Source organism: Pyxicephalus adspersus, chromosome 9 (assembly GCF_032062135.1).
Source record: "Pyxicephalus adspersus chromosome 9, UCB_Pads_2.0, whole genome shotgun sequence".
Lineage (NCBI taxonomy): Eukaryota > Metazoa > Chordata > Amphibia > Anura > Pyxicephalidae > Pyxicephalus > Pyxicephalus adspersus.
In genome coordinates this window covers 29,684,859-29,710,048 of record NC_092866.1, presented here as the reverse complement: position 1 = coordinate 29,710,048, position 25,190 = coordinate 29,684,859, and the positions used below count along the sequence as shown (strand labels likewise).

The window sequence follows — 25,190 nt, the reverse complement described above, 5'->3', positions numbered from 1 at the left end:
CAAGGTTTTTCAGTTGCTGAATAGCGCGACGGCGTACGATTTCGGATCGCGAATACGAATGCGCGAGCGATCATCCGATTCCGCTTGATGAATCAGGGGCAATGTAACTATGCTACCTTTGCAGTACAATTATAAATTAAACTGGAGAAATACAAAAGGAGGTCATAAACCCAGGACTTTTAAGGCATTTAAATATACCTAAACACATTGCAAAAAGTACACATTAGTTTTTATTTATACAGCATCAATACTAAAAAAAAAAAAACATTATAAAGACCTAGGTACTTGAAAACATGTAAACAGTAAACAGGCTGACAAAATTCTATGTGTTTCTCAGATCAGCTAGTCCGCTTCCTCAGGAAAATATCAGCCTATATTTGCAAACAAAATATCATTTATATCAAGAAAAGACAACCACATATGAATTCCAAAATAATTGCTACCAACCTATCTATAGTACCACATTGGCTTCCCGCTTGGAGTAGACCAACCTGAGACCAATCTCCTCTATGTTTAGTACAATTTGCAGATCGACACGTTTGAAAAAGGATTAAAGGTGGCAGGGCTATTTTATTAAACACAATAATTCTTTAATTAAACTCATCTTTATTATACTAAATTGATTGGATAGAAAACCCAACCTCCTGTTAGCCATCAGAGTCCCGAGGTCCCTTTAAGTTATCAGTTCAGAGATCCAACTCTCCTATTTAAAAAAGTGCAAATCGTGCCTTATACCAATTATCTAATCACAAATCATCCTTGATGTGGCATTCATCAAATGTGAGGAATGATCCTTAACTATATTAAAACAATTATAAATTAAGTTAGCAAACATTGTTTCATACTGTCAGCACTTCTATAACAAACAGTGAAACCCAAAAGTGACCAAAATCTGACTAAAAGTTGTGGCACTGGGAAAGTCTTAGGTACTTAGTGGATAATATTATGCAGATGGTAGGAGATTGTGGAGACATAGCAAGTCAAAGAATTCCCCTAAAATACAGTAGAAAGGAAGGAAGAATCTGCATGTGATTTGCAATTGTTGGTTGATAAAAACACCACACTCATAATTTTTGTTGTTAACTGCTGTGACCTCTGTTGAAGCACTTGTGTGTAAAGAATTGTGTGAATACATTGCAGGAAATTTGCAGGCCGTGGGGCAAGACCTAATATTCTGTGAAAGACATGTGCTAAGAACTGGATACATCAATTATTAAAATTAATAATAATAACACTCATATCATTACCTCTACAAAAAAAGATTAAAGGAAAGGAACATGACCTTAACAAAATTCCAATGGCAAGTGGACAATGGGTAATCCATACATAAAGAACTGTGCCTGCTTTTGTTCAGCAAAAGTATGTCAAGGTATAGAAAACCAGTCACCAAGGAAACACAAAGTACCACGTACATACAATTTAGAAAACAGCTAGACTCATTAACTTCCCACAGGTACCTATTGTCCTGGTAAAATACAAAACAAGCATTGACACTTTTTTTAATTGACTCTATATTAAACATACAGTACAAAACATAAGAAAACAGATAACAAAATACATATTGTTTTAGTTCCATAATTACCATAATGTATATGTACAGATATTACTATATGTTTAAAAGTATAAAAACTTCATAATGTGAGTTTTCAGACCAGTTCATTAAAGATAATAAAATAAGGGCAAGAGACAACCAGGCACAAACCCTTGTGTATTGGGTATCCAGGGCAGGGGGTTGGAACAGATTTTCTCACTTCTATGACCAAAGAATGAGTTGGAGAAAATCACCTCTTATTATTCGTATGTTTTATGAGAAGCTCTCTGCTAGCAGGCCATTTGTAAATCAATGAAGTTCACAAATTACCATCAAGGAAAACTGAATATGTTGACTGTAAAAGCAAAGTTGGAACACATCCTTCCCACCTCGAACACAATCAGATGTGACTCTTTAATATAGTAGGCAGCCCCAATAATAAAAAGGGGATATGAAAGGTGGTAGAGGATAGATATTCTGTTATGCAAATTCTGAACTGCTTGGACATGCCTCCTCTATTGAGCAAGATATAAGTTAGAACTTAACAGAATTTAAAGTTTTATAAGAAATTTTATTTATTTTATATATCTTAGTTTAATTTTTTAAAAATGATATTTGATATTTGATATTTGGTAAAGAAAAAGATTTTTGATCAAAACTACCAAATGCCTTTACAAATAATGGAATCATACATTTTACCTTATGTTTTCAGTGTATTAAAACAATAACTAAAAAAAGAAGTGCTTGCTGTTGCACATGATGGATTAGAATTAAATTGTACAGGAAGAAAAGAAATATCACCATGGGTTAAGGGTGTTGCACTGTAGTATAGATCAAAAGCACTGGTACAGAAACAAATGTGGAGAACAGCACATGAAAAGACATACTTAATCATGAAGCAGGAGAAGAAGGTAAGGGTGAAAAGGGTTGGTAATAGATGACATTGGTGCAAGAGCCCAAGGCTTGCATAAAGATGACAAAGGACTGAAAATGAGAAGATAACATCATACTTTTAGTCTAGAATGCTGTATGGTGTCTTCAAAACAGGTATGTACTGCTATGTGGTGTGCTCAAAACAGAAAAAGATGAACTTAGAGATAGAGAGCAATGAACATGCTGGTAAGTGGATATTAGGATCATTCCATGGGGTGGGTTGTAAGTGGTAAAGACTTTTCCCTTAAGCTGCATTGACTAAAAAGGGCCAAGGGCTAGTACACATAGTAGATTTTTACTTCTAAAAAAAAAAAATTGTTTGTGATCATTTTCAGTGACAATGGAACAAATGAGCCCAGTACAGGTCATGCTGTTTTGCAGGGATGGGAAGTGTAAGGCGGACAAAAAGCCTAACTGTACCAATGCAAGATTTTTGCTAAAGACAATCACAGATAATCATATTGGGTGAAAATCTTCCATGTGTACGAACCTTTAATCTTACAGCATTGAAAGCTAAATTTTCAGTCTCTCCAAGATAGATAAAGCCTTGTTGTCCTAAAATTGCAAAAAACTACTCCAGAATGAGATCTTAAAAATTATTACACTTTACAGTATAGGATAGCCAGCCTCTGAGCCTCAATGTTATCAAGTGGACAGCTTGTAGTCAGCGGTCACCAATACTTGATGTGATGTTGATATGGTTAGCTCTAAAGAGCTCCTATTAGACTTACACCTATGATATCTAAATGGATCTATTGAGAATATACCAGTTTGCAATTTTTAGATGTGGTGGCTGTTTTAGGTTTCAGACTGTATACCTGTATATTTTTCAAAAAATGTAGTGTTTTTATCTCTTGTAAGGTGAAATAAAAGCACAAATATTATCTTCCTTATGTAAACTAGTATTTTCCTAACCCCTTTGTAAATGATAGATGAAGCAAGACAGCAAGAATAAAAAAGGAAATTTGCAATGCATCTCTAGTCTTAGACAGTATATTTTCAGTACACAAGTAGAAAGTTTCTTACTTGAATATTATACCCCCTTTAAGTGAGAATTGACTAATTTAACAAGATATGGAAAATTTGCACATCTAATGTTATGTTTCTTTGCAATTACAAATAACTAAACCAATAGGGAGTAATATATGAGTTGCTTATGCTGATAACTGAAAAAAAAATGAAATATCTAGAAATCTTAATTGCATTGCTGCTTCAGTCATAAAACATGTAATGACTATTTATGTATATATAAAAAGGGATATCAGTTAATATCTGAACATATACATTACTTATTCATTTAATTTTCTTGCACTTAGAGCTGCTTTTGTTGATATACATGCTTTTATTAACCTGGTAAAAAAAAACTTTTAGTCAACATAATGAAGGTATGGAAGTATAATTTTGTAAATTTGTAAGATTTGGTAGCTATATATAGTCCAGAGAATGAATATAGAGAATAGTATAGGACATCATTATTGCCATCACTAGTGGATTTTAATTTTATTATTATGACATTTATATTGGAATACCTTACTTTGCTTTGTATGTGTTGCTTATATGGCTTTTTGTCTGCAGATTATTGCCTTTGATGAACTTCGAACCGACTTTAAGAACCCTATTGAACAGGGGAATCCATCCAGAGCGGTGAGATTTTCTTGTTTCCTGAATGTGCCATAGTCTTGTTACTGCATTTGCAAAACAGAGCATTTCAGAAGCTGTGGGATAGAGCAAGGGACCCATGCTGCAGTATATCTACAACTTTCACTAGCCTCTTGTATCTGTTTGCATGCTTTGTCCAACATTTTTCCTTTCCCTTCACTGTTACTCCCTAACTCTTCTAACTCACATCTCTTTTCTATTCATATGTTTCTTTTTTTCTATTGATTTGTTAAAATTTTCTCCGTCTTTTACAATTTACCTGCTCCCATAACTCTTCTATCCTCTTTCACATTCTCTTCTTTACTTTCCATTTTTCCCTCTCACCTTTTCTACAGAGAGAGAGGGTTAAGAACGTGGAACGGATTTGCTGCTTGCTCAGAAAGGTCAGCGACACAGCTTGTGTGTGTTGTGGAGTATGTTTGTTGTCAATGTGATACATTTGTTATCTTCAGATATTTCCCTGAGTGGGAAGCATATATGGTTTTTTTTTTTTTATTCTGTTGTTACATATGCCATAATCACAGTGTCATTAAAATATTAGAGAAAAAATAGACCCCATATCACAGATGTACATACTGTATTTGCCTTTGATTAGAACATCTGTCTTCAATATATGTTTGACCTAGATTTAAAAATACATGTTATGTTATGTGTTTTTAACATTATTGTGTATATGTGAAGATGTATTTGTCTATAATATTTTAACATTGGTGCACCTAAAAAAGGAACAATCATACCTGGATCAGAAATGCTGGAGCCCATAATGTGTGTTTTAAATTGCCAGCAACCATGCGCAGCTAAAATACCAGATATAGGGGAAGGTAACCTTTTAATAAAGGACATTTTGTAAATTTAAAGATAATTATGTAGAAACACAAAAAACAGACACCAGTGTAAATCTACTCTTTTGATTGATCCAAGAACAGAGAAACTCTATCCAAGAACACAGGGCACTACAGGTGATGAATGAGGACAAGTCCCTATTCATCACCTATAGTCTCCATAGATCCTGCAATGACAGGAGGATTCCCACGGCTGCACAGCCCGGGGAATCATAATGTCATTAAAGGATAACCTGTAAAAAAAAAAAAAAAAAAAGTTATAAATTTTTATTCTTTTAAACACATTTTTTACATTTTTTCCCTGAATCCCGTGTTTTTGGGTCGAATTTGAACAGCCATATTCGGGTCGTATAAAAGGACAACCTGAATTCGAACACCAACACTATTGGTTAACACTGGAGAATTTAAAAACAGGAATTTCTGTGAGGTGTAGCCTAGTCATTGTGGTATAAGCATGCTTTCATTACACTACTGATTAGGCAGTATATGCTCCCTTCAGTGAAACCCAGGCATCAAGGCAGGATCCACTGAATATGGCAGATGCCTGTCTGGTGAAGGGACCCTCAAAAAAAAATACAACTGCATTGCTAGTTACCAGCTGCAATTTCAGAAGACGTCACTACTGTGGATCCTACTGTGCCTGGCATATCTCTTGTTTCACAAACAGGGATCCTGATTTATGGACCCTGATACAGGCTATGACCAATAAAACTGATCTGGAGACCTTGATTCTTTGGTTCAAGCTGGAAGACTCTCATAAGGCAGCCCTCCAAGCAGTCAAGCAAGACATTATTAAGATATCAGAGATGGGATGGACACTGAGTGCCTCAAATTCTCCTAAATCTACTCCAAGTCACAACCATGCTACATCATTTTAAAGGAAGGATGGTGGATTGCTGTTTGCAGCCTCTGTACCGAAAAGATGAACCTTTCAACATATTCTTTAGGTTCCAAAAGATCCAGGTCTGATGATAAAAAAAAAATTATATAAAGCTGTTGCATTCTTCACAAAAAAATGTATTTAAGGCAATTTTCTAGTCTAGAATCTGGCATGTTTAACGCATGTTCCAAAACCTGTGATCACTCATGTCTACTCTCAAAACCAGATACCAGATACAGTCACTCACTTTCCACCTTGTTTCTAGTTATTTTAGTGTGGCATTAGGTCATGCCCTTTCACGGGTCACCTCTCTTCTCAGTGCTTCACCACTAGATCTTATTACATCCTTTTTTAGTTCTTGGGATGATAAGAAAAAAATGCTATTGAGGGCACACAAAATTTCAATTAGTAGGAAATTTCAGGAAATGGGCTATAAGATTTTAACAAGATGGTACCTTACTCCTAAACATACATTTTCTCTTTCTTGATTACATTTCCAACAGTCTCTCATGTCTGTTGGAGATGTAATCAAGAACAGGGCCCCTTATTTTGGTCCAGCCTACTCCCAGAATTTTTGGAAAAGGTGAATGATATTCTTTTAATATTATTAGGAACTAGCATTTATACCGTATAGCGCTGACATATTACACAGCACTGCACAAAGTCCATAGTCATGTCACTAGCTGTCCTTCAAAGGAACTCACCATCTAATGGTCCACCATGGTCATATGTCATTACCTCAGTCTAAGGTAAATTCGGGAGGAAGACAATTAATCACGTTTTTGAATGTGGGAGAAAACCAGAGTACCCGGGGCAAACCCACAGAAACATGGGTAGATGTTTTTGCCAGTTGGTAAACCATTGTATTGACACTGAAACCAGTTTTTGTGTCATTGCTCATATCACAAAAACATTTTCAATCAGATAAAATGTTAAAAATGATAGTAATATTGATTAAATAATGAACAAGTAAATGGTGCATCAGATTTTTAGAATCAATGTAAAGAGATTGTAATTATAGGTCATATTATTGACCTATAGAAAATACCATCAAGAGAAAATCAATGTAAGCCTAGCTTTAGGAGCCATTCCACACCACTAGATTTAGCGCTGTGTATTTTCTTGGCCAGCCATAAAGCTGAACTAAACCCTAATAAACTTATCTGTCTTCATCAAGCTGCTATCTTCTTCCTTCATCTCTTCCTGATTGGCTGGGCTGGGATAATGTAACTCCCACACAGGCCAGCACGAGTTCATTCAGCACTGACAAGCACAGCGGAAGCTTGTCAACCAACAGTGAGCTGTACATGCGCAGCTCAGCAATTTTGACAGTTCCAAAGAGCAATCAGGTAGGTAGGGATGATTATTGCAGAAGGGTCATTGCCTGTTTTCTTTTTTTTTGTTTATAATGTCCTACCTGATCCAACATTTTTAAAAATGGAACTGCTTTAGGTTATAAACCTCTATAAGTACTTTCAATTTCTGTAGTAAGCAGTTCGTCTAACAATTGCCACTGTAATTAAAATAATGGACATGGGGCGTGTTTTACATTAGCCTCCGCACTGTCCTGGTTATCTGAAGTCCTTACTTGGCAACACACGGTGATTTCTCCGCTGCTGCTGGTGGAGACAGGCAGTGTGAAGAGCGGTAGAGAGCCACAAATGGGCGGGCTTTTCAATTAACACAGAGTCGGCACCACAAGTGCAGGCCATGTGGAGCCCAGTAGTCATATTGGCAGCAAGGTCAGATTATCAGACCCTGCCTGCAGGCATTCTTAAAGACACAGGCCACCTCTACTTCAATTTGGGGACCATCTTCTTTTCTTCAGCAAATCTGATCCCACTGGCACATGAGTCCAAGCATATTTCTGATAATCCTGTCACATCTGTCACCAAAATCTCAGTCTACAAAATATTGCTATTATATTTTGATAGAAAATTGATGGCCTCCAAAAATCAATAGAAGCTACCCTGGCAACACCTCAAACACACAACGCATAACTGAACTGGAACAAAGGGTCAGTGACCTAGAGGATCAAATGCTGGACTCACAAAATAAAATTATTGCCCAGAGTCCACAAATTAACACCATGGGATCCAAGTATGGAAATCTAGATAAGCTAGATCTGGAAAATAGAAGCAGAAGATGTAACTTGCGTCTCGAAATACTGAAAACTTGCAAAGTCCATGATCTCCTTCTCTTCCTAACCACCAATTTGATGACGGTTTGAATCACCCAGCCAGTCCCACACGCACTATTGAAAGAGTTCATTGTATAGACCGCTCCAGCATTAATCATCGCCCAATTCTTGTTCAACACTCTCACTATGCTGACAAAGAAACCATACTTGGAGCCTACAGAAAATCTTGGGATCTTCATGTAGAAGGCTTTAAAATCCTCATGTTTCAGGATTACTAAGCAGCGGTCACACAGAAATGGAAAACCTTTGCACCTGTATGCAAATGCCAGGTAGACCTTGGAGTTTGGTTCTTCTTATATCTGGCTCAGCTCAAGGTCCTCTGGCAAGGGGAACCTAAAATGTTTGAACGAAGCTTTAGATTCTCTTCAACTAATGGAGACACCTCCAACAGGAATCTGAAGTATCGTAAGATGTTGAACCTTTTCTTTTGTTTACAACCTTTTATGATTGATTTTCTGAATATGTTTTCACTTTTTTTGTTCATTATTCATTCAAGATTGATCTGTTAAAAATTTTTTGAAGTTTGGTGCCTCTCTGTTCTCAATTTCCAAAAGCAGGTGTTATTTAGTAATAATAAAATGAGGAAGCTTTTAAGATGTGTAGTCGGTAAATTGACGGCTATGTTTAATGGTGTTTACATTTGTTTGTTCTACTTTGCTCAATCTTTATATTTTCTGAGGGTTGCTATGGTCCAGGGGTGGGGTTTGGACACAAACTAAACAGTAAACACTAAACAGCAAAAATGTACTTATGAATCTCAAAAAACAAACCCCAGATGTTGTGTTTTTACAGGAGATTCATTGGAAGGAAGAGAACACGTTGTTTCTAAGAGTCCCCTGAATTGGGTGATCTATACAACATAAAAAACTAAAACAAGAGGAGTGGCTCTTATCAATAAAACCTACCCTATAAAATCATATCCAAGGAGTTAGATTCAGGGAGAAGATACCTCTTTTTACAAATGGAAATAGCAGGAGTGGTCTATTCGTTGTGTTCAACTTATGCTCCTAATGTTAACTACTTCTTTGCTAACCTGCGTAAAAAGATATTAGTGAATTATTTTTTAATCTAATCATGGCCATCCCTTCGAGCCATGAGCTGAATCCTATCAATGCGTTTTGGCATTGATATATATATATATATATATATATTGTTGAGGATGATGAACGTATTTCCCTTTGAAGGATCAGTGACTTCCTGCTATAGATGGAGCTTTTACAGACACATGTGTGTGAACAATCAAAGGTGGTTTTTGTTCTGTTTTATTAGGAAAAGATGGTGGTATTTATACAATTTAAAGTAGGAGGTACAGAAGTGATACGTGACTTTCCAGAAATCCTGAGTGAAATAATTTATGACATTGATATCCTGGGAACCTCTTCACACCACCCCAGGTTACTATTCTTTGATCTACATTACACTTTGGACACATGAAAGGGACAACACATACAGGATGTACAGGATGTTCAAACCCCCCCCACAATGCAAATGTTTTAATATATTCTTCTGTTAAGATGTAAATTAGGTAGAGTGAGAAAGTCTTTGAATATCTAATGGTCAGTTAGTAACATGCCTGGACCCAGAGATCCCCCTGGGGCAATGTGTGTAATCTTTTGTTGGTATGAGTTAAAAAGCCTTGTGTGTAATGTATTTTATAATCCCTTCTTATATAAAATCATAAAGTCCACATCATTTCCCTTCTCAAGTTCATTCTCTGAACTTATAGTACCATCAAGGATTTTCTACTCATACAAGAGACTGGAGGAGCCTGCCACCCACACCACTTACTTGCTGGCAACACTGGCTTAGATTCAAATTGGTGTTGCATAAGCCAAATAAAATAAAAAGTATCCAGCACTGGTAACAAAGATGACTTCCCAAACTTTAGATATATTTCTTAGGTGCCAGGGAAGACTGCAGGCCTGGAACTTGCACTGTGCGTCATTGTATTCACAGGAAACCCTTACAGGAGTACTCTTTCAACCTTCTGCCTTGGGAAGAGTACAGTAGCGTCATCATAGGTTAGATGGTGGTCTATGATTCAACCAGGCTTGTCTCAGGACCTTCTGGAAGCTTTTAAAAGAGTAATCGGTTCCTTATAGCAACTTTTGTCCAGACTTTGGTTTGAGTAACAAATAACCTTCAGGTGTGTGGGTATAACAGGCTCAGGTACTCCTTAGCCATCTTGGTTAAATGCAAAATCTACAAATCATTTATTGATATTCTCCAGGATAGATGAGGTCAGCATTGAATAAAGGTGCTTTAGCATGAGTTGAAATATATGATGGAAAAAAAAACAAGACGACAAAAAACTTTTCAGGGTAAGAATGTACATAAGCAAAAGTTTAGCTGTAAACAATTTCATTGTTTCATTGGCAATTAGGTGATTGTATATCAACACATTTTAAACATAGCATACCTTCCTAACCTGGGCAGTTAGAGCCACTCTTTGTACATACACTTCACCAGAAGGCTAATCCTTCTGATATAGTGGGATTCAGGTCCTTGTAGGCACCTCGTCCATCCCAAGGGGGTTGACTGCCCACATCTACCATACCTGTTTTGATTATAATGAGATTCAATACATCTTTCTCAGAGATGATCAAACCCAACTGATACCCAAAACAAATGAGGTTTCCCCTTCGACATCAGGAGTTAGGGAGTCCCATTAAAGAGTTGCCCCTATGTTATTCATTTCTCTTACAGTTCAAAAGGAGTCTATCTAATAGAGGTACATGCTTTTTTTTTGTTTTTACACTTAGTTTCAAAATCTATAGTATTTAATGTTTCTATTGCAATTCCACCTGCCTGCAAAGCTCTATCCAAGATACCTCTTTTTATCTTATTGTGAGTATACCCCAACAATAGCCATCCCTTGAGCATAAATATCTGATTCTTTACATATACAGCACATCCCTTGACCCAATTATCAGCTCTAAAATCTTTGGTATTTTCCAAGTGCATAATACAAACTGAGTTCCTGTTAATACAATCCATTGTGAGGATAACTCTGGGACTACCAAGTCTGCAGCTTTTACTTATGGGTGCACTACATTTACCAGGATTTAGTTTTGCAGGCTCCAAAACAGTTTTCATACCTATTATTTGAAACACAGTTACACACACCTTACCTCGTCCTTCCCATGTGCATCATTGTCTTGGATCTGTTACTGAATCACTTAAACCTGGGTAATCATTTTTTAACTCAACTGTATTGACTATATAAATGTCCAGTAACCTAACAAAATTGCAATAAAAAAAGTCCAAATCATACCCACAGGGTCCTGCAATCAGTGGTCAAATTCAAACCTCTCATATCCTCATTCATTAGCCATCCAATCATTCACTCATTTATTCAGGGTAAATCTATACCATTACATAAAACATCCCACTTCCAAGGATTTGGACCAAGAAAATATAAAAATTGATTTCCATACCAATATACCACTTCAAAGAATTACAATCCCTCAATAGTGCAAGTGTCTCCCATAACATGTATAATGAAACTAATTAGGGACACTTCCCCCCTTCTGAATGCATGTTTTCACTAGACCACTGTCTTTGCATACTTTGTCATTCATATTGTATGTCGTTTTGTTTTTCTCACATTACTAGTAACATAAATAATTTACCAAGATGCATAATTTTCTCCATTGGAATCCTCAGGATACAGTTTACCTTGTTGATAAAAAGGGATCCGTAGCATTCACAGAATCTACACTAATGGCTGAAAAAGTCAAGATTTTTAGAGTCATCACTATTAACCATTTCAGGAAAGATTTCTAGAATAGGACAGACCTCACACTCTGGGATAGTCTCATCTGATAGATATGTCACAAACAAGACAATCCCAGGACTTTCTTTAAACAAGTCCTTATAGGATTTAGATTTTATTCCCCATATACCATAACTCTCAGGTGGACTCCTTGATGTGAAATTCATATAAGACTGTAAGGTCACTTTCCTGGCTGTAGGTGGTGTGCGCTAGTGCATTGGAGATCTGGAATACAAGAGAAAACTTGGACATGCAACTTAGTAAGTGGTTTATGCAACTCTTCTACATACAATAAGCAGTGTATCAACTTATGGAAAGAAAATTTATAAATATAAATAAATATATATATATATATATATATAAATGATATAATTTCCAGGGGCTATTTCTACTGATTTCACCAGGCCATATCTACACACAATTTATTGCAACAGTTTTTGGCTGTGATTGAAGCAGTAGCATAGACCACTGGTAAGACTCTATCCATCCAGAGAACATATCTACACACACCAGAACATGCTCAAATTAGTAACAGTTTTGTAATTAATCAATCTGTAACCTCTGAAAGGGGTACAAAGCTTTAGGTAAATGGTTTCAATTGTTTTTTTCCCAGGATTATACAATTGACACATCTCACATTCATGACAAAATTGTTCTGCAACAGTAGTAAATCCCAGGACAACCCAATGTGTGCCTACTGATAAAACCATAGGTCTTTTGGACAGATGAGATGGGCCATGCATTGGCTCAGCTAGATATCTATACAGCATAGGAGGCGCACAGAATCTACCACCCTCATGGGTCCAAAGTCCATCTTTCTCAGTACATTCTTGATCTTTTGATTTATCTTTCTTTTTTTATCTCATAAGTTTGCAATTTTAGTTTCTTTAGGACTGTTAAGCCTACCTATCAGGTTCCTCCGGAGAGGAAGTGGCCACAAAGATCTCTGTAGGTTTGGTACCATTTAATGCTGCTAATTTAGCCATGGCATTAGCATTTTCATTTCCAGTTAAAATTTCATCAATGTCTAAAGTAAGGGCTTCACATTTTATTATGGCCACTTTATTTGTAAACCAAAGTGCCTCGAGGACTTTTTTTAATGAGCTTAACATGTTTTATAGGTTTTCCACTTAGTTGTCATTTAGCCCCTCACTTTTTACAAATGGCCAAAATCATGACATATGCCAGGATATACCGTGAGTAAGTGTACACAATCACTTTCTTCCCGTTACCTATTATGCAGGCCTGCATCAGAGCCAATAGCTCTGCCACCTGCATATCCATATGAAAACATTAAGATCAGCATCTTTAACTGGGGAATCTTCACCCTTTATGCTTCCTCATAATTACATGATTACAAAAATCATAACCTCCCATTTCCAACCTTTTAATCCATGATAACAAAGTAGCTGGATTTAAGGTTGCACACCTTTTAAGGGTAACCAAGTTTCAATTCTTTACTGGAGCACAGTTTTTCATGAGTTCTATGTTCTCTTCTTTGGCGCATTCATCAGGATTTGTTAACATATCACTGGGTAAGCTCTCTGTGGTTCCTGAGTTTTTCTCTAAGGGACAACGAGCTATAATGCTATCCCATGTTTCCTCCATCTCATGCTAATAAGGATCTGAAGGTATTTTTACTTCCACCCGCTCCTCTGTATACATATCAATAGTATTTGTGCTTTAATTTGGGTAAGTAAATCTTTTCCTAGCAAATTGCAGGGAACAAAATCACTTTGAAAGGGGCCAATTCAAATTTTTAGTGGGAGTGTTTTCCCTGGTTAACAGGGGGTAAAGAACACCCCCTAATCCAACTCCTTTAATTACATTTTGAATGGGAAGATTCACTTCCTCTTATTTTAAAACAGATCAAGCTGCCCCGCTGTCTACTAAGCAATTCAGAATCTGATTATTTTAATTATTTCCACATTTATAACAAGTAAATTTCTCATTTGGTTTAACCCCCTCTGGGTGAAAAAACTTGCAAAAAACAGTAACCCTAAGCCACACTCGGGGTAACTTTGGAAGCCCCTCTTACTTGTGCCCCGCGCTCCAGCAGCGATTGGATGATCGCAGAGTAATCTGCTTTTAGATGCAGCCAAGGTCCTGGCCACACCGCTGCTCGCATCCACAGTTCGATGAGATGCACCATGCAGGTTTTCTGCATGGTGCATCACATCTAACTGTGGATGTGATCACCAATAGTAAATTCCGAGGGGTGATTATGTAATCTGCTTTTAAATTTTTTTTACAGTAAAATACACATAAAAACACATAATAAAAGTATAAATACATATTTTAGTGCACCAAGCATCATTGCCCAGTGCCCTGATTCAAATTTTGCCCACTATTAGCACTGACCTTGAACTGACCTTTTGATGGCTTATAAATCACTTCCTGAATGTATCATTTCATCACTTTGTCTTTGAATTCTGAACCTGAGGTCAGTGCTGTGCGCACATAGTGTCCTATTGACCTTGATGCGGACCAGGCAGCACTGCTAAGATTTCTATTTACCGGCGCACCTGGGATGAAAATTGAGGCTGAATGCGACGACCCCCTGGCATACCTGAAGTTGCTTTTGACCGATGAAGATATCGAAAAAATTGTTGCGGAGACAAACAGGTAAACATGTGTGCTGCTCTGTGTTTGCTAACTTTTTGATATTTTTGAAATTTTTTGCTAATTTTTTTAATGGAAACGTGTATGCTGCTCTGTGTTTGCTAATTTTTTACATTTTTTTGCTTATTTTTTATGCAAACATGTATGCTGCTCTGTGTTTGCTAACTTTTTTAATTTTTTGCTAATTTTTTTTTTTTTTATGCAAACATATTTGCTGATCTGTGTTTGCTAACATATTACTAGCAACCTTCACACTATAAAAGAACACATCCTAAAATACCTTTTTTATTTTGTGCTATGGAACAACAGTAAGGTGCTCCACACCTGAGGTTTGCAAGAAGCAGAAAGTGGGAACCTGTGACCAAGGATGACATTTGGCTGTTTTTGGGCTTGTTGACCCTGCAGGAAGTTGTGGGCAAACCCGTGCAGAAGTGGTGCTGGTCCAAGAATAAAAGGATTGCCACTCAATTCTTTGGCACAGTCATGCCAGTATACCGATTTTCCCTCATCATGAAGTACCTGCACTTCGCAAACAATGAAGGATTTGATGTGACTACCCATCCTGCACCAAAACTTAAGAAAATTTGGAAAGTGTCTCAGATGATTCTACAAAATTTCCAGCAAACCTTTGTGCCAGAAAGAGATGTCCGCATTGACAAAAGTCTAATGGCTTACAAGGGGAGGCTCAGCTGGGTGGAGTACATTGCGTCAAAGAGGGCATGATTTGGCGTGAAAACCTATATGCTGTGTGAATCCTCATCTGGCTAAATTTGGAATACAGTACTGTACACTGAAAAAGGGACACAGTTCAACTCCAGATACAACCATTATGGATTGGCAACATCTTCAGTGCTATCCCTCATTGAGCCATTGCTAGCTCAGGGCTATTGTGTCACAACTGACAATTTCTACACATCTCCTGTGCTTTATGAGTTCCTTCTGCAACACAGAACAGATGCCTATGGAACCGTTAGGGCTAACCGGCGCAACCTGCCATCACTGTTTGCAAAAGGGAAGACAGGAGAAATAGTTGCCTGGCAGAAAGGCAAAATGATGACCCTGAGATGGCGTGACAAGAAACGTGTGCCTGATGAGTACTGTCCATGATGCCTCCACCGTTCTGGTACACACAAAACGTGGGAAAGAAACCTATGAAATGCCTACATTCTGTACAAAAAAATAGAGGCCTGTGAATCATTCAGACTTCATTTTGCAAGTTTCTGAATCCATAGTCAAGAACCACTAAACACCATCAGTGGCTATGATTAGACCTGGACATTGTGCTTCCACTGTTGTCAACCCAGACGCCTGACCGGTCGTCACTTCGTTGAATACATCCCACCAACCCAGAAAAGGCAGCACTTACAAGGATGTGCATGGTTTGCTGCTCAAAGACCGATGACAGAAGAAGGAAGAAACACAAAGAAACCAGGTTCTACTGTCCTGACTGTGATGTTGGACTTTGTGCAGCACCCTGCTTCAAAATCTACCACACCCGGGATGTATACTAAAAATTAAAATTTTATTTTCTAAAATCTGCATTTAATTTATATTATTATTTATCAATAATATTGCACCCTTGTTTGGAAAATTTCAGTGAGAAATTTTTATTAAATCATTTTTTTTGGATAAATTACATTATTGTGGTCTATTATTTCATTATTTTTTATAAATATGATTTATAATTATGTATTATATTATAATTTATGATTATACCCGTGAGTTAATCCTAAGAATTACAGGTCCGCAATATAAACAAAAATACAGAGGAATTGTTTTTTTTTTGCTACCTCCTGTCTGTTCCTGTATGCTATATTTCTCTCTATTTTTTTCCTCTGAGTCCTGTAATGAAGTTATGTAATAATACTGGCTTCAGGTCATCACTAGTGATATCCCCACCAGCAGATTCCACAGCTAATTTGAAATTGTTGAAACATGACATACAGTCCTCAGTTGGTTCTTGGGTCACCCTAGACACCTGTTTTATTTTGATTTACCAAGGATTGTATTCATGTGCATCCCTGTTGGCTACAATCAGGTGACACACTTGGATGAATGCCAGTTTTATTGAATATTTCCTCAAAGACCCCTCCACAAATCACTCCAATTTGAATCAATCACTCCAACTTCCATTATAGCATGTCTGAGTATCCAAGAGCTTGTATTTAGCAATCCTTTCATCTCAGAGGAAGTCCAGGGAACATGTGTCACTGTTCCTGTGTTTCCCCCTCTTCTACCATATAACATTTGCTCTCTTACAGGACAGATTAAGTTCTCCTGCAGGAGAGCGGTCTACGCCTAATAGGGCCTGGGGGTCTTGTGTTCAGACATCCTCTGTTTGGGTATGGCATTTTCTTCAAAATGCAGAGTACCCTAAAGCATGACATTAATGGGCACTTGGTATGCTGGAACATTAAGATTTGGCATTGACATTGCATTTGGAACAGACCACATTGGAATTTTTTATTTCTCCAATTGCAAAGGAACTAGAGCTTATGCTCCTAACATAAATTCTTGTGCCTTACTAGTGAGTTTAGACTCACAGTAAGATGGTGGGATTTCTGACAAAGGTGCTGTAGGTCAGAGCACTTCATATAAATGAAGGTAATTTGCACTTCAGACAGGAGGAGTTTCTTGTTTTACTTCCTACAGGTGTTCCCCAGTACAAATTTGCCTATCCAGTGATTTCTAACTGCTTCTGACTTCGTTTACATATTACTGCTTGACAATCTGTCCCATTAGTGGGTCAAGATGGTTTTCCAGCAATTGTTAGGCTACTTTAAAGGGCCTAATTTCTTTCAAGAGATCATTCTCTTGTTTTCCTCATCCTTTAAATCAGTTGCATTTTGGCTTTTGTTTTACTTTAGGTTTCCATTCCATGAGTTTCCAAAGTGAAGATTTTAACATCTTCTGATCAACATTAAGGATTCCATCTACTGTCTCTATGCTTCCCTTTCATTTGGATTGGTCATTTTATCTCAGCACTCCTTCCAGTGTTTCTTTCAAGCTTTTTACTTGAAAGACCCCTTTCTAGCATATTTCCTTTCAGTCCACCAAATCTTAGTCACCTAAAAATTATGTTTACCCACTCTCCATACCTATCTTCTCCTTTCGATGATATTTCGTTTGCCATACTGGCAAAAACTGAGTGAATTCACTGGATCCCAAGTGATCCCCCCTAGGGTGGACCAATTTCCCCAGCCCAGTGACTGGGTGAACAGGTTCCTCCTCTGTTCCTCTTGGCCCCAAACAGCTGAAAGCATCCCTGACTTGGTCCGGATCGTTCCGTCAAGTGGCTTTCTCATCCTGCCTTGATAAATTCACTTCCCTGTATGTGAATCTTTCCAGATTCTCCATAGCCAGTATATCCCTTCTATCACTGTCACAATGATTACAATAACATGAAAACCTCATAAAACACAAGCCAATATTTATAAACAACTGACTTTATGATTATAATAATGCATCAAGTACAAAAAAAATTACAAAACCCCGTTAGTAATTACAATGAAAATAAAGCATTCATAACAAGAGCATTCTGAGTGGCACTGCCCACTGGCTTTCCATTCAAAGAATGAGGGCGTCTTGACATGTGCCTGAAGCGAGGGTCAACTGTTTCTTTTACAGTCAGATCCTACACTTTGCAGTCCTTCTGTGTAAAGTCACCTAAACCCCACACAGTTGAGTAATGCTACTGATGGAATATAGTTTCTTTATCAATCTTTTCACCTCCTGGATATCGACCTAGTGATGTTCTCACATACATTATCTATTCCCAGATAGGCTGATCGATCCAAAAACTGCAGCAAACAATACCCACATAAAAGTGCTTCATCTGGACTGCAAGAGTGTATTATCACTTTCACACCCAGTGAGGCTTTATAACCACACTGTACTGCTGTGGAAGAGAGTATGGTGAAAACGGACATAAAAGGTAAAAAAGCTTACCATAAGTGCGCTGTGTGTCTGCTTTAACCGCACTCTCCTCAGCCGTAGTCATCGCTCATCCAGGAGCTCAGTCTTTCCTCACACGGGGCACGAAAACTGTTGAGGATGAACGTATTTCCCTCTTGAAGGAACAGAGACTTCTTGCTATGGATGGAGCGTTTACAGACACATGTGTGAGAACAATCAAAGGTGGTTATTGTTCCGATTTATTAGGAAAAAATGGTGGTATTTATACAATGTAAAGTAGGAGGTACAGAAGTGATACGTCAGTTTTCTGAAATCCTGATTGAAATATTTTTTGACTCTGTGGCCAAAAAGAGAGGGATACTGGAACCCTGATATACGCTAGTTAGCATTTCCACATTCTGGGTCATTCAAAAATTAGAATACAGGCAACTGTAGGAATTTAGCTAGCAGTAGAGCCAGATAAAGACAAATGCCAGGACATAAATAAGAGCTACTCAAAAATTTAAAAAACACAGCTGACTTTCTGAACAGTAATGCAAAAATAAAAAATAAAACAAAATAAAGTACTAATTGTCATTTTGCTGCCTTACATAAAAATATATGAATAGTAACACAAAGGGACACAAGAGGTCACCTGTGTTACTGGACCAAGTGTTAAATAGGTGATATGTGGGTCAACAGTTTCTCAGATATTGCTATTGAGATTAAACCAGCAGCAACTTGTTTGCAGGGAACCTGTAGGTTTCTCTGTTGGTTGTTAAAACATTTCTGTTCTGGGGCTGGTTTTACTGGGAATCTGCAGGGAGTATGGTGGGGTGCAATTCTGTGTCCCACTTTTTACCAAGGCCCACTGGCCTATTTAGCACACCTGGTGCTAAGCAGCAGTGGCTATGTGAACTAGTTTCCTTGGGTTTTTGCCTGTGAAAAGAGAAACTGCTGGTTTTGAAGCAAGCCTGAACAGTTGGTATATGCTATCCAGTAGGCTATATTTTTTCTTTAAAAGTCTGGTATTTTTACTGATACCACCCCTGTGTGGAAAGACCGTTTTGATTTGTTTGCCATTTTTTGGGTTTCATAAATAGGGGCAGGAGCCCTAAAGATAAGCTTTGATCTGGAGTTGCCTCATTGCCAGCCTGCCATTCGAAGCATATATATACTGTTACCAGTGTGAATAAACTGTATTATACCTGTTACAATACTGGTAATTTATTAGATTGTAGCTGTTCTTAAGAGGTCAAATTAGGACAGAGGAAGGTATAAAAATGTTTTGCCCCCCCAAAGATTTATATCCCATTGATTTCATCCAAATATTATGCCTGCCTAATATTTTTCCAATATCATCTCAATAATTCTCAAAACCAAGATGTTTGTTTAAATATTTTCCAAGCAGTCCAGATATCTAAGTACTTCACCTTGTGATTATCCTCATCGGTCACCAACTTTTCCATACGTTGTATATTCCAATTCCTGAAACCATTCATAAAGAAAGGGTAGGGGATCACCAATGTTGTGGTATAACTGGTCATACTGCAGTAAAAAATGTCTAAGAATACCTCCTTTTACTGTTTATAAATCTAGGGATCATAGATAGTAGTGTCAAAGTAGGCTCATTTGGTATCGCTGCCTTAGCATATTCATTATAGATCCCAAAAACTTTCTCCAAAAAAGAATGTATTGCCAAACACCCCCACAAAATACGTAACATAGTACCTCTTTGGGAGGCACATCGTCAATACATTTTTGTATGCTAGGCCGGGATTTTGTGAAGATCTACTGGGCAGCGGTATCTTGCCAGAATTTTAAAATTTCTTTCCTGCATTCTACAATAATGTGATGTGTCAATACACCTGCCTTCTTCCAATGCTCTGAGGTAAAAGATCTCTCCATTTCCCGCTCCCAGTTGTGTCTAAATACTGGAGGTGCATCTTGTCCTTCCTCCAAAAATTTGTCAAATATTGTGTTGAGGGCTTTGCTGCTGCAGAAGCAATTGCTCTAATTGTGTGAGCGAGCAAGAAAAAAAAATTTGATCTAAAAAAGAGGAGATAAAGGAATGACCCAGTCTGCATAGAAACCACGAGAGCTTAGTTTATCCAAAGCAGCTTGCAAGTCCAGGAAGACCCCCTCCTCTTTAGTATATTGCCTATTTAAAAATGATCTTGTGAGTTCCATACCACAGTTTTCCATATGCTCGGGGCAGGGGGGAAATCAGGGTTATTGAACAGTGAAGTTAGTGGTCCCACCTTAGTTGATATAGATGTATTTCTCAGAAGTGGTTTCCACATCATTAATAAAGTGCCAGTAAATAAAGGAATGTCTTTACTCCAAGAACTTCCTCTCTGTAACTCAATCCAAGTGATTGACCGGAAGTCCAAAGGTGCCTCTGCCTATTCCAATTCCACCCAACTCTTGTGCTCCCCACAACTCCTAAAATAATTATTATGTTATTTAAGCCAATAAATTTGATGCCAGCGTTATGTTAAGAATGTTTGGATTTATTGAGATTTACCTTGAAATTACTAATGAGTCAGATTTCAAGAGTATTATCCCTCATCTCCCTTCTGGAAACAAAAACCCACCTGGTCCCAGTGTATTATTAAGGCAAATAAGGCTTAGGTAGAAGGCTTAAGGTTAAGGAAGGTTTGCTATTATTTTAGATAACAACTTAATATTAACATAATACGTGAAATTGGTAAATAACTCACACAGAGGGTATGATCTTTATCGGGCTTTAAGCTATATGTGCTTCAAGATTCTGAGAAGGGAAGGAACATTGCATTGATATTTATGTAAACACCCACGATAAAAATAGGGATAAGATATTACTATACACTTAAAAACGTGTATAGCCATCTGGACTAAGAATTTTCCCAGCTGGAGTGATTTTAATAGCATACAACACTTCAGCTTCAGAGAAAGGCTTTTCATTTTCTGCGCTGTTTCAGGGTTCAAGGAAGGCAGGCCTCACTCTGACAATTCTGTTGAAGAGATATAGGTGATAATTGGGATGGAGGAAGATTAAATAGATCCGAATAATACTGATAAAAAGCTTTCAAAATATCTTCTGACTGGGAGCTAAGAGACTCTGTTGTGTCGACAGAATATATGTGGAATTTACAAACAGATGTATCCCTCTAGCCAGCATTTTACCACATTTATCTCCATATCTATCCCAAACTCTAAAAAAATGATATGTATGGTCATACAAATTCATCAGGGTGGGCCTAGCCTCTAGTAGTAATGCACTATCCTCAGAGTGGATTCTGATAAAATCTCTTACGGTCTCCACCACTACCTGAGCACAAAAGTCATCATTTTTTAGAGAGTCATTAAGACGCCATGTCTGCTCCTGAGCTCAGGTTTGAGACTCAGTAACTGGTACCAGAGAAAGGTCCAACCAGGGGATAAGTTCTATATTTGCAGAAGAAATCTAGTGCATGATGATTGACAAACATGTATTCTATGCGAGAGTAAGAATAATTAGCTGCCAAAAAGTATAATCTCTATACATGGGGTGTAAAAGCCTCTATACATTCACTAAACATAAAATTCAATTTAGCTTTAAACTTATTAATTTTTTAAAAAGAAATTCAGGATTTTCTTGATGATGTAACCCCCCTAGGATCCAATATCTAATTGATATCGCCCCCAACTACAACCGTACCTTAATGGAAATTTTTGTAAAGCCTCAAAGTACTCAATGGCTGTCTCAGCTGTTCTTTGATTCGGCATATTATTCCACCTTTGCAAAAATATTTAGAAAAATATCTACTAAAACACCTAGGCAATTGATCTAACATAAAATGAGTCACCTGAAAAAAAGCTATCATTACTCTCGCTTTATGCATTCCATAAATAATCTGTGACCACTTGGTATTAAACCTCTTTACGTTATAAAAACTTCCTTTCAATTGAACATCTCAATGGAGAGGCTCGACAAAGAACTAAGGAAGGAGACGACAACAACAGAAAAAAAAAATAACTTGTAGCTTAACCCATCAATCCCCCACCTAAAGACAAATACCCTCTGGGGGGAAATGACAACGCAGGCAATAAGCACACCAGTGCTATTCCTGGGTGTAACCACATCTGAATAATGCACAATTGATAACTTTGGGACAGAATAACACAAAATTATATCACAACATATTAAAATATTCCAAAAATAAAAAAACTTTCCCTTTTTTTTCCACTTCAAAAAAACAAAAGTAAACCCCCATAAAGAAAATTAATACTCAAAATAATAAATAAATCCAAAGTGTTTACTCCTATATAACCTATACCACAGTCCCAACATTGGGCTTGATTTATTAAAAGGAAATAGGGGTATACCAATAAGAGGGAGACTTATCGCAATATGGGCCAGGTTATCCTGGCTAGTGCCAAGCCTCGTGATTAGCCATATTTGGAAGAAGGAAAAAAAGGGGGGGATTTATAGAAAAAGGAGGCTTTTATGGCACTGAATTCAAGCAGGTAAAAACAAACTTTAATATTTTGTAAAATATATATTCACACAAAAAATATAACATTTCATACTACATCACTAATTCATGTAAAGTCAAGGGTTTCCAGATTGACACTTTGGCTTCCTCAGAGGATATGGAGACTTGCAAGCTCAAACTACAATTTTCAAAAAATAATACCTGTTATTAAACATATACCCTTTAAAAGTCTATCAGAGTTCTATAGAATAAAATAATAAAATTCTCTAGAATAAAATAATATGATTATAATACCAAAAAATAACATTTTCTGTGAATATACACCTGTATATAAACATTATTGCAAAGCAAAGTAAATATTGTATGTATGTAAAGTCAAGGACTCATCTTAATAATAGAATAAGGGCAGTTTTGATGTGTCACAATGTTATTACGGTTTCCAGATTCACATATTAAGCTCAAACTACAAATGTCAAAAGATAATACTTGTCACCAAATATTATACCCCTAAAAAGTCTATCAGAGTTCTATCCATTTCTATCTAGAGTTGTTCTATCTCAGAAAAAAATAACATCTTTATAATACCAAAAAATAACACCACAGTTGCTGGGAATATACACCTGTATATAAACATTTTTGCGAAGCAAAGTAAATACTGTATTTCATCAAACCAATCGAATCATCATATGTGGAATATGGCTTTCAAATACATAATTTGGAATAACGAAATTAAATTCTAGTTTTACATTTTAGGTATATTGCTTAATAGGAAGTGGATTTTCATGGTGACTTACAATATCCGGTGTTCCTGTCTGACGCAGATGATCAAAGAGAGTAAATTTAGGAACCTGTACTAGATGTGTTAAAATAGTATATAGTAAGGAAAAAGGTATTAATAAATATTGTAATAATCATGGGGTCAATAATTTATTTTAGCTAATTAAACTTATGGAGATCTAAAGATTAATCTCATCATTACTTCCTGGGTTGGAGAGAACCCCAACATGAAATTATGGATGTTCTGTCCTATCAGTTTCTAATGTTTCTTTTTGGAAAGAAATGAATAGGCTGTGATGTAAGAAACATATACATGAATTAGGTGATTTTTGAAAACCACAAACAAGATTCAAAATACTCTTTAAAGTTGGGTCTCTTACCTCGAATTATCCTGAAGAACTGCTTTAATGTGTACTATCTGGATATTTTTATGCTTTTTAAGTGGTTATTGTTCTATGTGTTCATTCTGCAATTAGGAAGTAACATACTGTAAATTAGAATATTCAAATAATAAATTGTTTGTAAAGCTCAAGAGTGTAGTGTGTACCCACATTTAAATATGCCACAAGGTAAATAGAACTTGTACATTGTCAGGCTTATAGAAGATGGGAGTAAAAAATCAAGTGGGAAGAATGTTATACTACAATAAAAAGATTGGAATGCCCATAAATATCATTAATGGATAATATACTTCTATTTGTGTATAGGTTCAATTGAAAAAAGAAAAAGAATAAGCAATATATATATATATATAAATATCAATTTAAAAGGATGGTAACTTACTTTCAACGTTAGTGATGTAAGAAGAAAAGCGTGTCCGCACCAGCCACAAGGGGACTGGGGCTGGGGACTGACTGCACTTGGGGACTGACTGCACTGACTGGGGGAGAGAGGACTAAGAAAAAATAATAATAAAAAAAGAGACTGTACTTATTAAATAACACTTCTGATGGTAGATGTATGTATCTGTGTTGATGTATTTATTGAGGTTGTGTGATATGGAGTATGTATGAATGTAATAAATGATATTGTGAGATAATTTAGCAATATAAAATATGTAAAGTATTATAACTAGTAAGAAACTGTTGTGATTATATAAAATTAATAGAAAAAAATATGGATATAGAGATAAAAAGAGGTTGTCTTTTCCTTGTATTAGGTTAAGGGACTAGATTGTGTGTAACCTAATACAGTACGCCATTTTAGGCATATACATAATGAATTAGTAAATTCATTATGTATAAAGTAAAATAAAGAAAGATATCGAGAGTACATCCCACACTATTATAAAAATGTTGTACAATCGTATAAATACTATTCAAATAAGTTACTAAGTAGCATCTAGTTAAATACAAGAGTGCCACTTAGATTAGATACAAAGGGCCTGAATTATCAATGAAATCCGCGCTCGCTGGTGGCGCGTACTTTCGCGCTTCCAGCGAGCCGGTTTCCCGCGGCCCAGAGTCAAGTGCACTCGTACACTCGCCCCCCTCACTGCCAGCGGGATTCCTGCCTTGATAATAAAGAGCAATAGGGGTCGCGAATGGGGTCAGAAAGGGGTCTGCCAATTAAGGCGATTAGATTTCAGCTGCGCGATTAAGGAGGATCTGTTAAGCT

General features: G+C 36.9%; 1 protein-coding gene across 1 annotated transcript in view; it reads left to right on the top strand.

Moving 5' to 3' along the window:
* CNIH2 (cornichon family AMPA receptor auxiliary protein 2) overlaps nucleotides 1–25,190 on the top strand; it is a gene marked incomplete in the record, with an annotated part of 141,073 nt that overhangs the window by 85,977 nt on the left and 29,906 nt on the right. Inside the window, 2 exon segments of the mRNA XM_072423062.1 lie at nucleotides 4,040–4,108; nucleotides 4,459–4,506. Of these exon segments, the coding sequence (XP_072279163.1) occupies nucleotides 4,040–4,108; nucleotides 4,459–4,506 (117 nt within the window).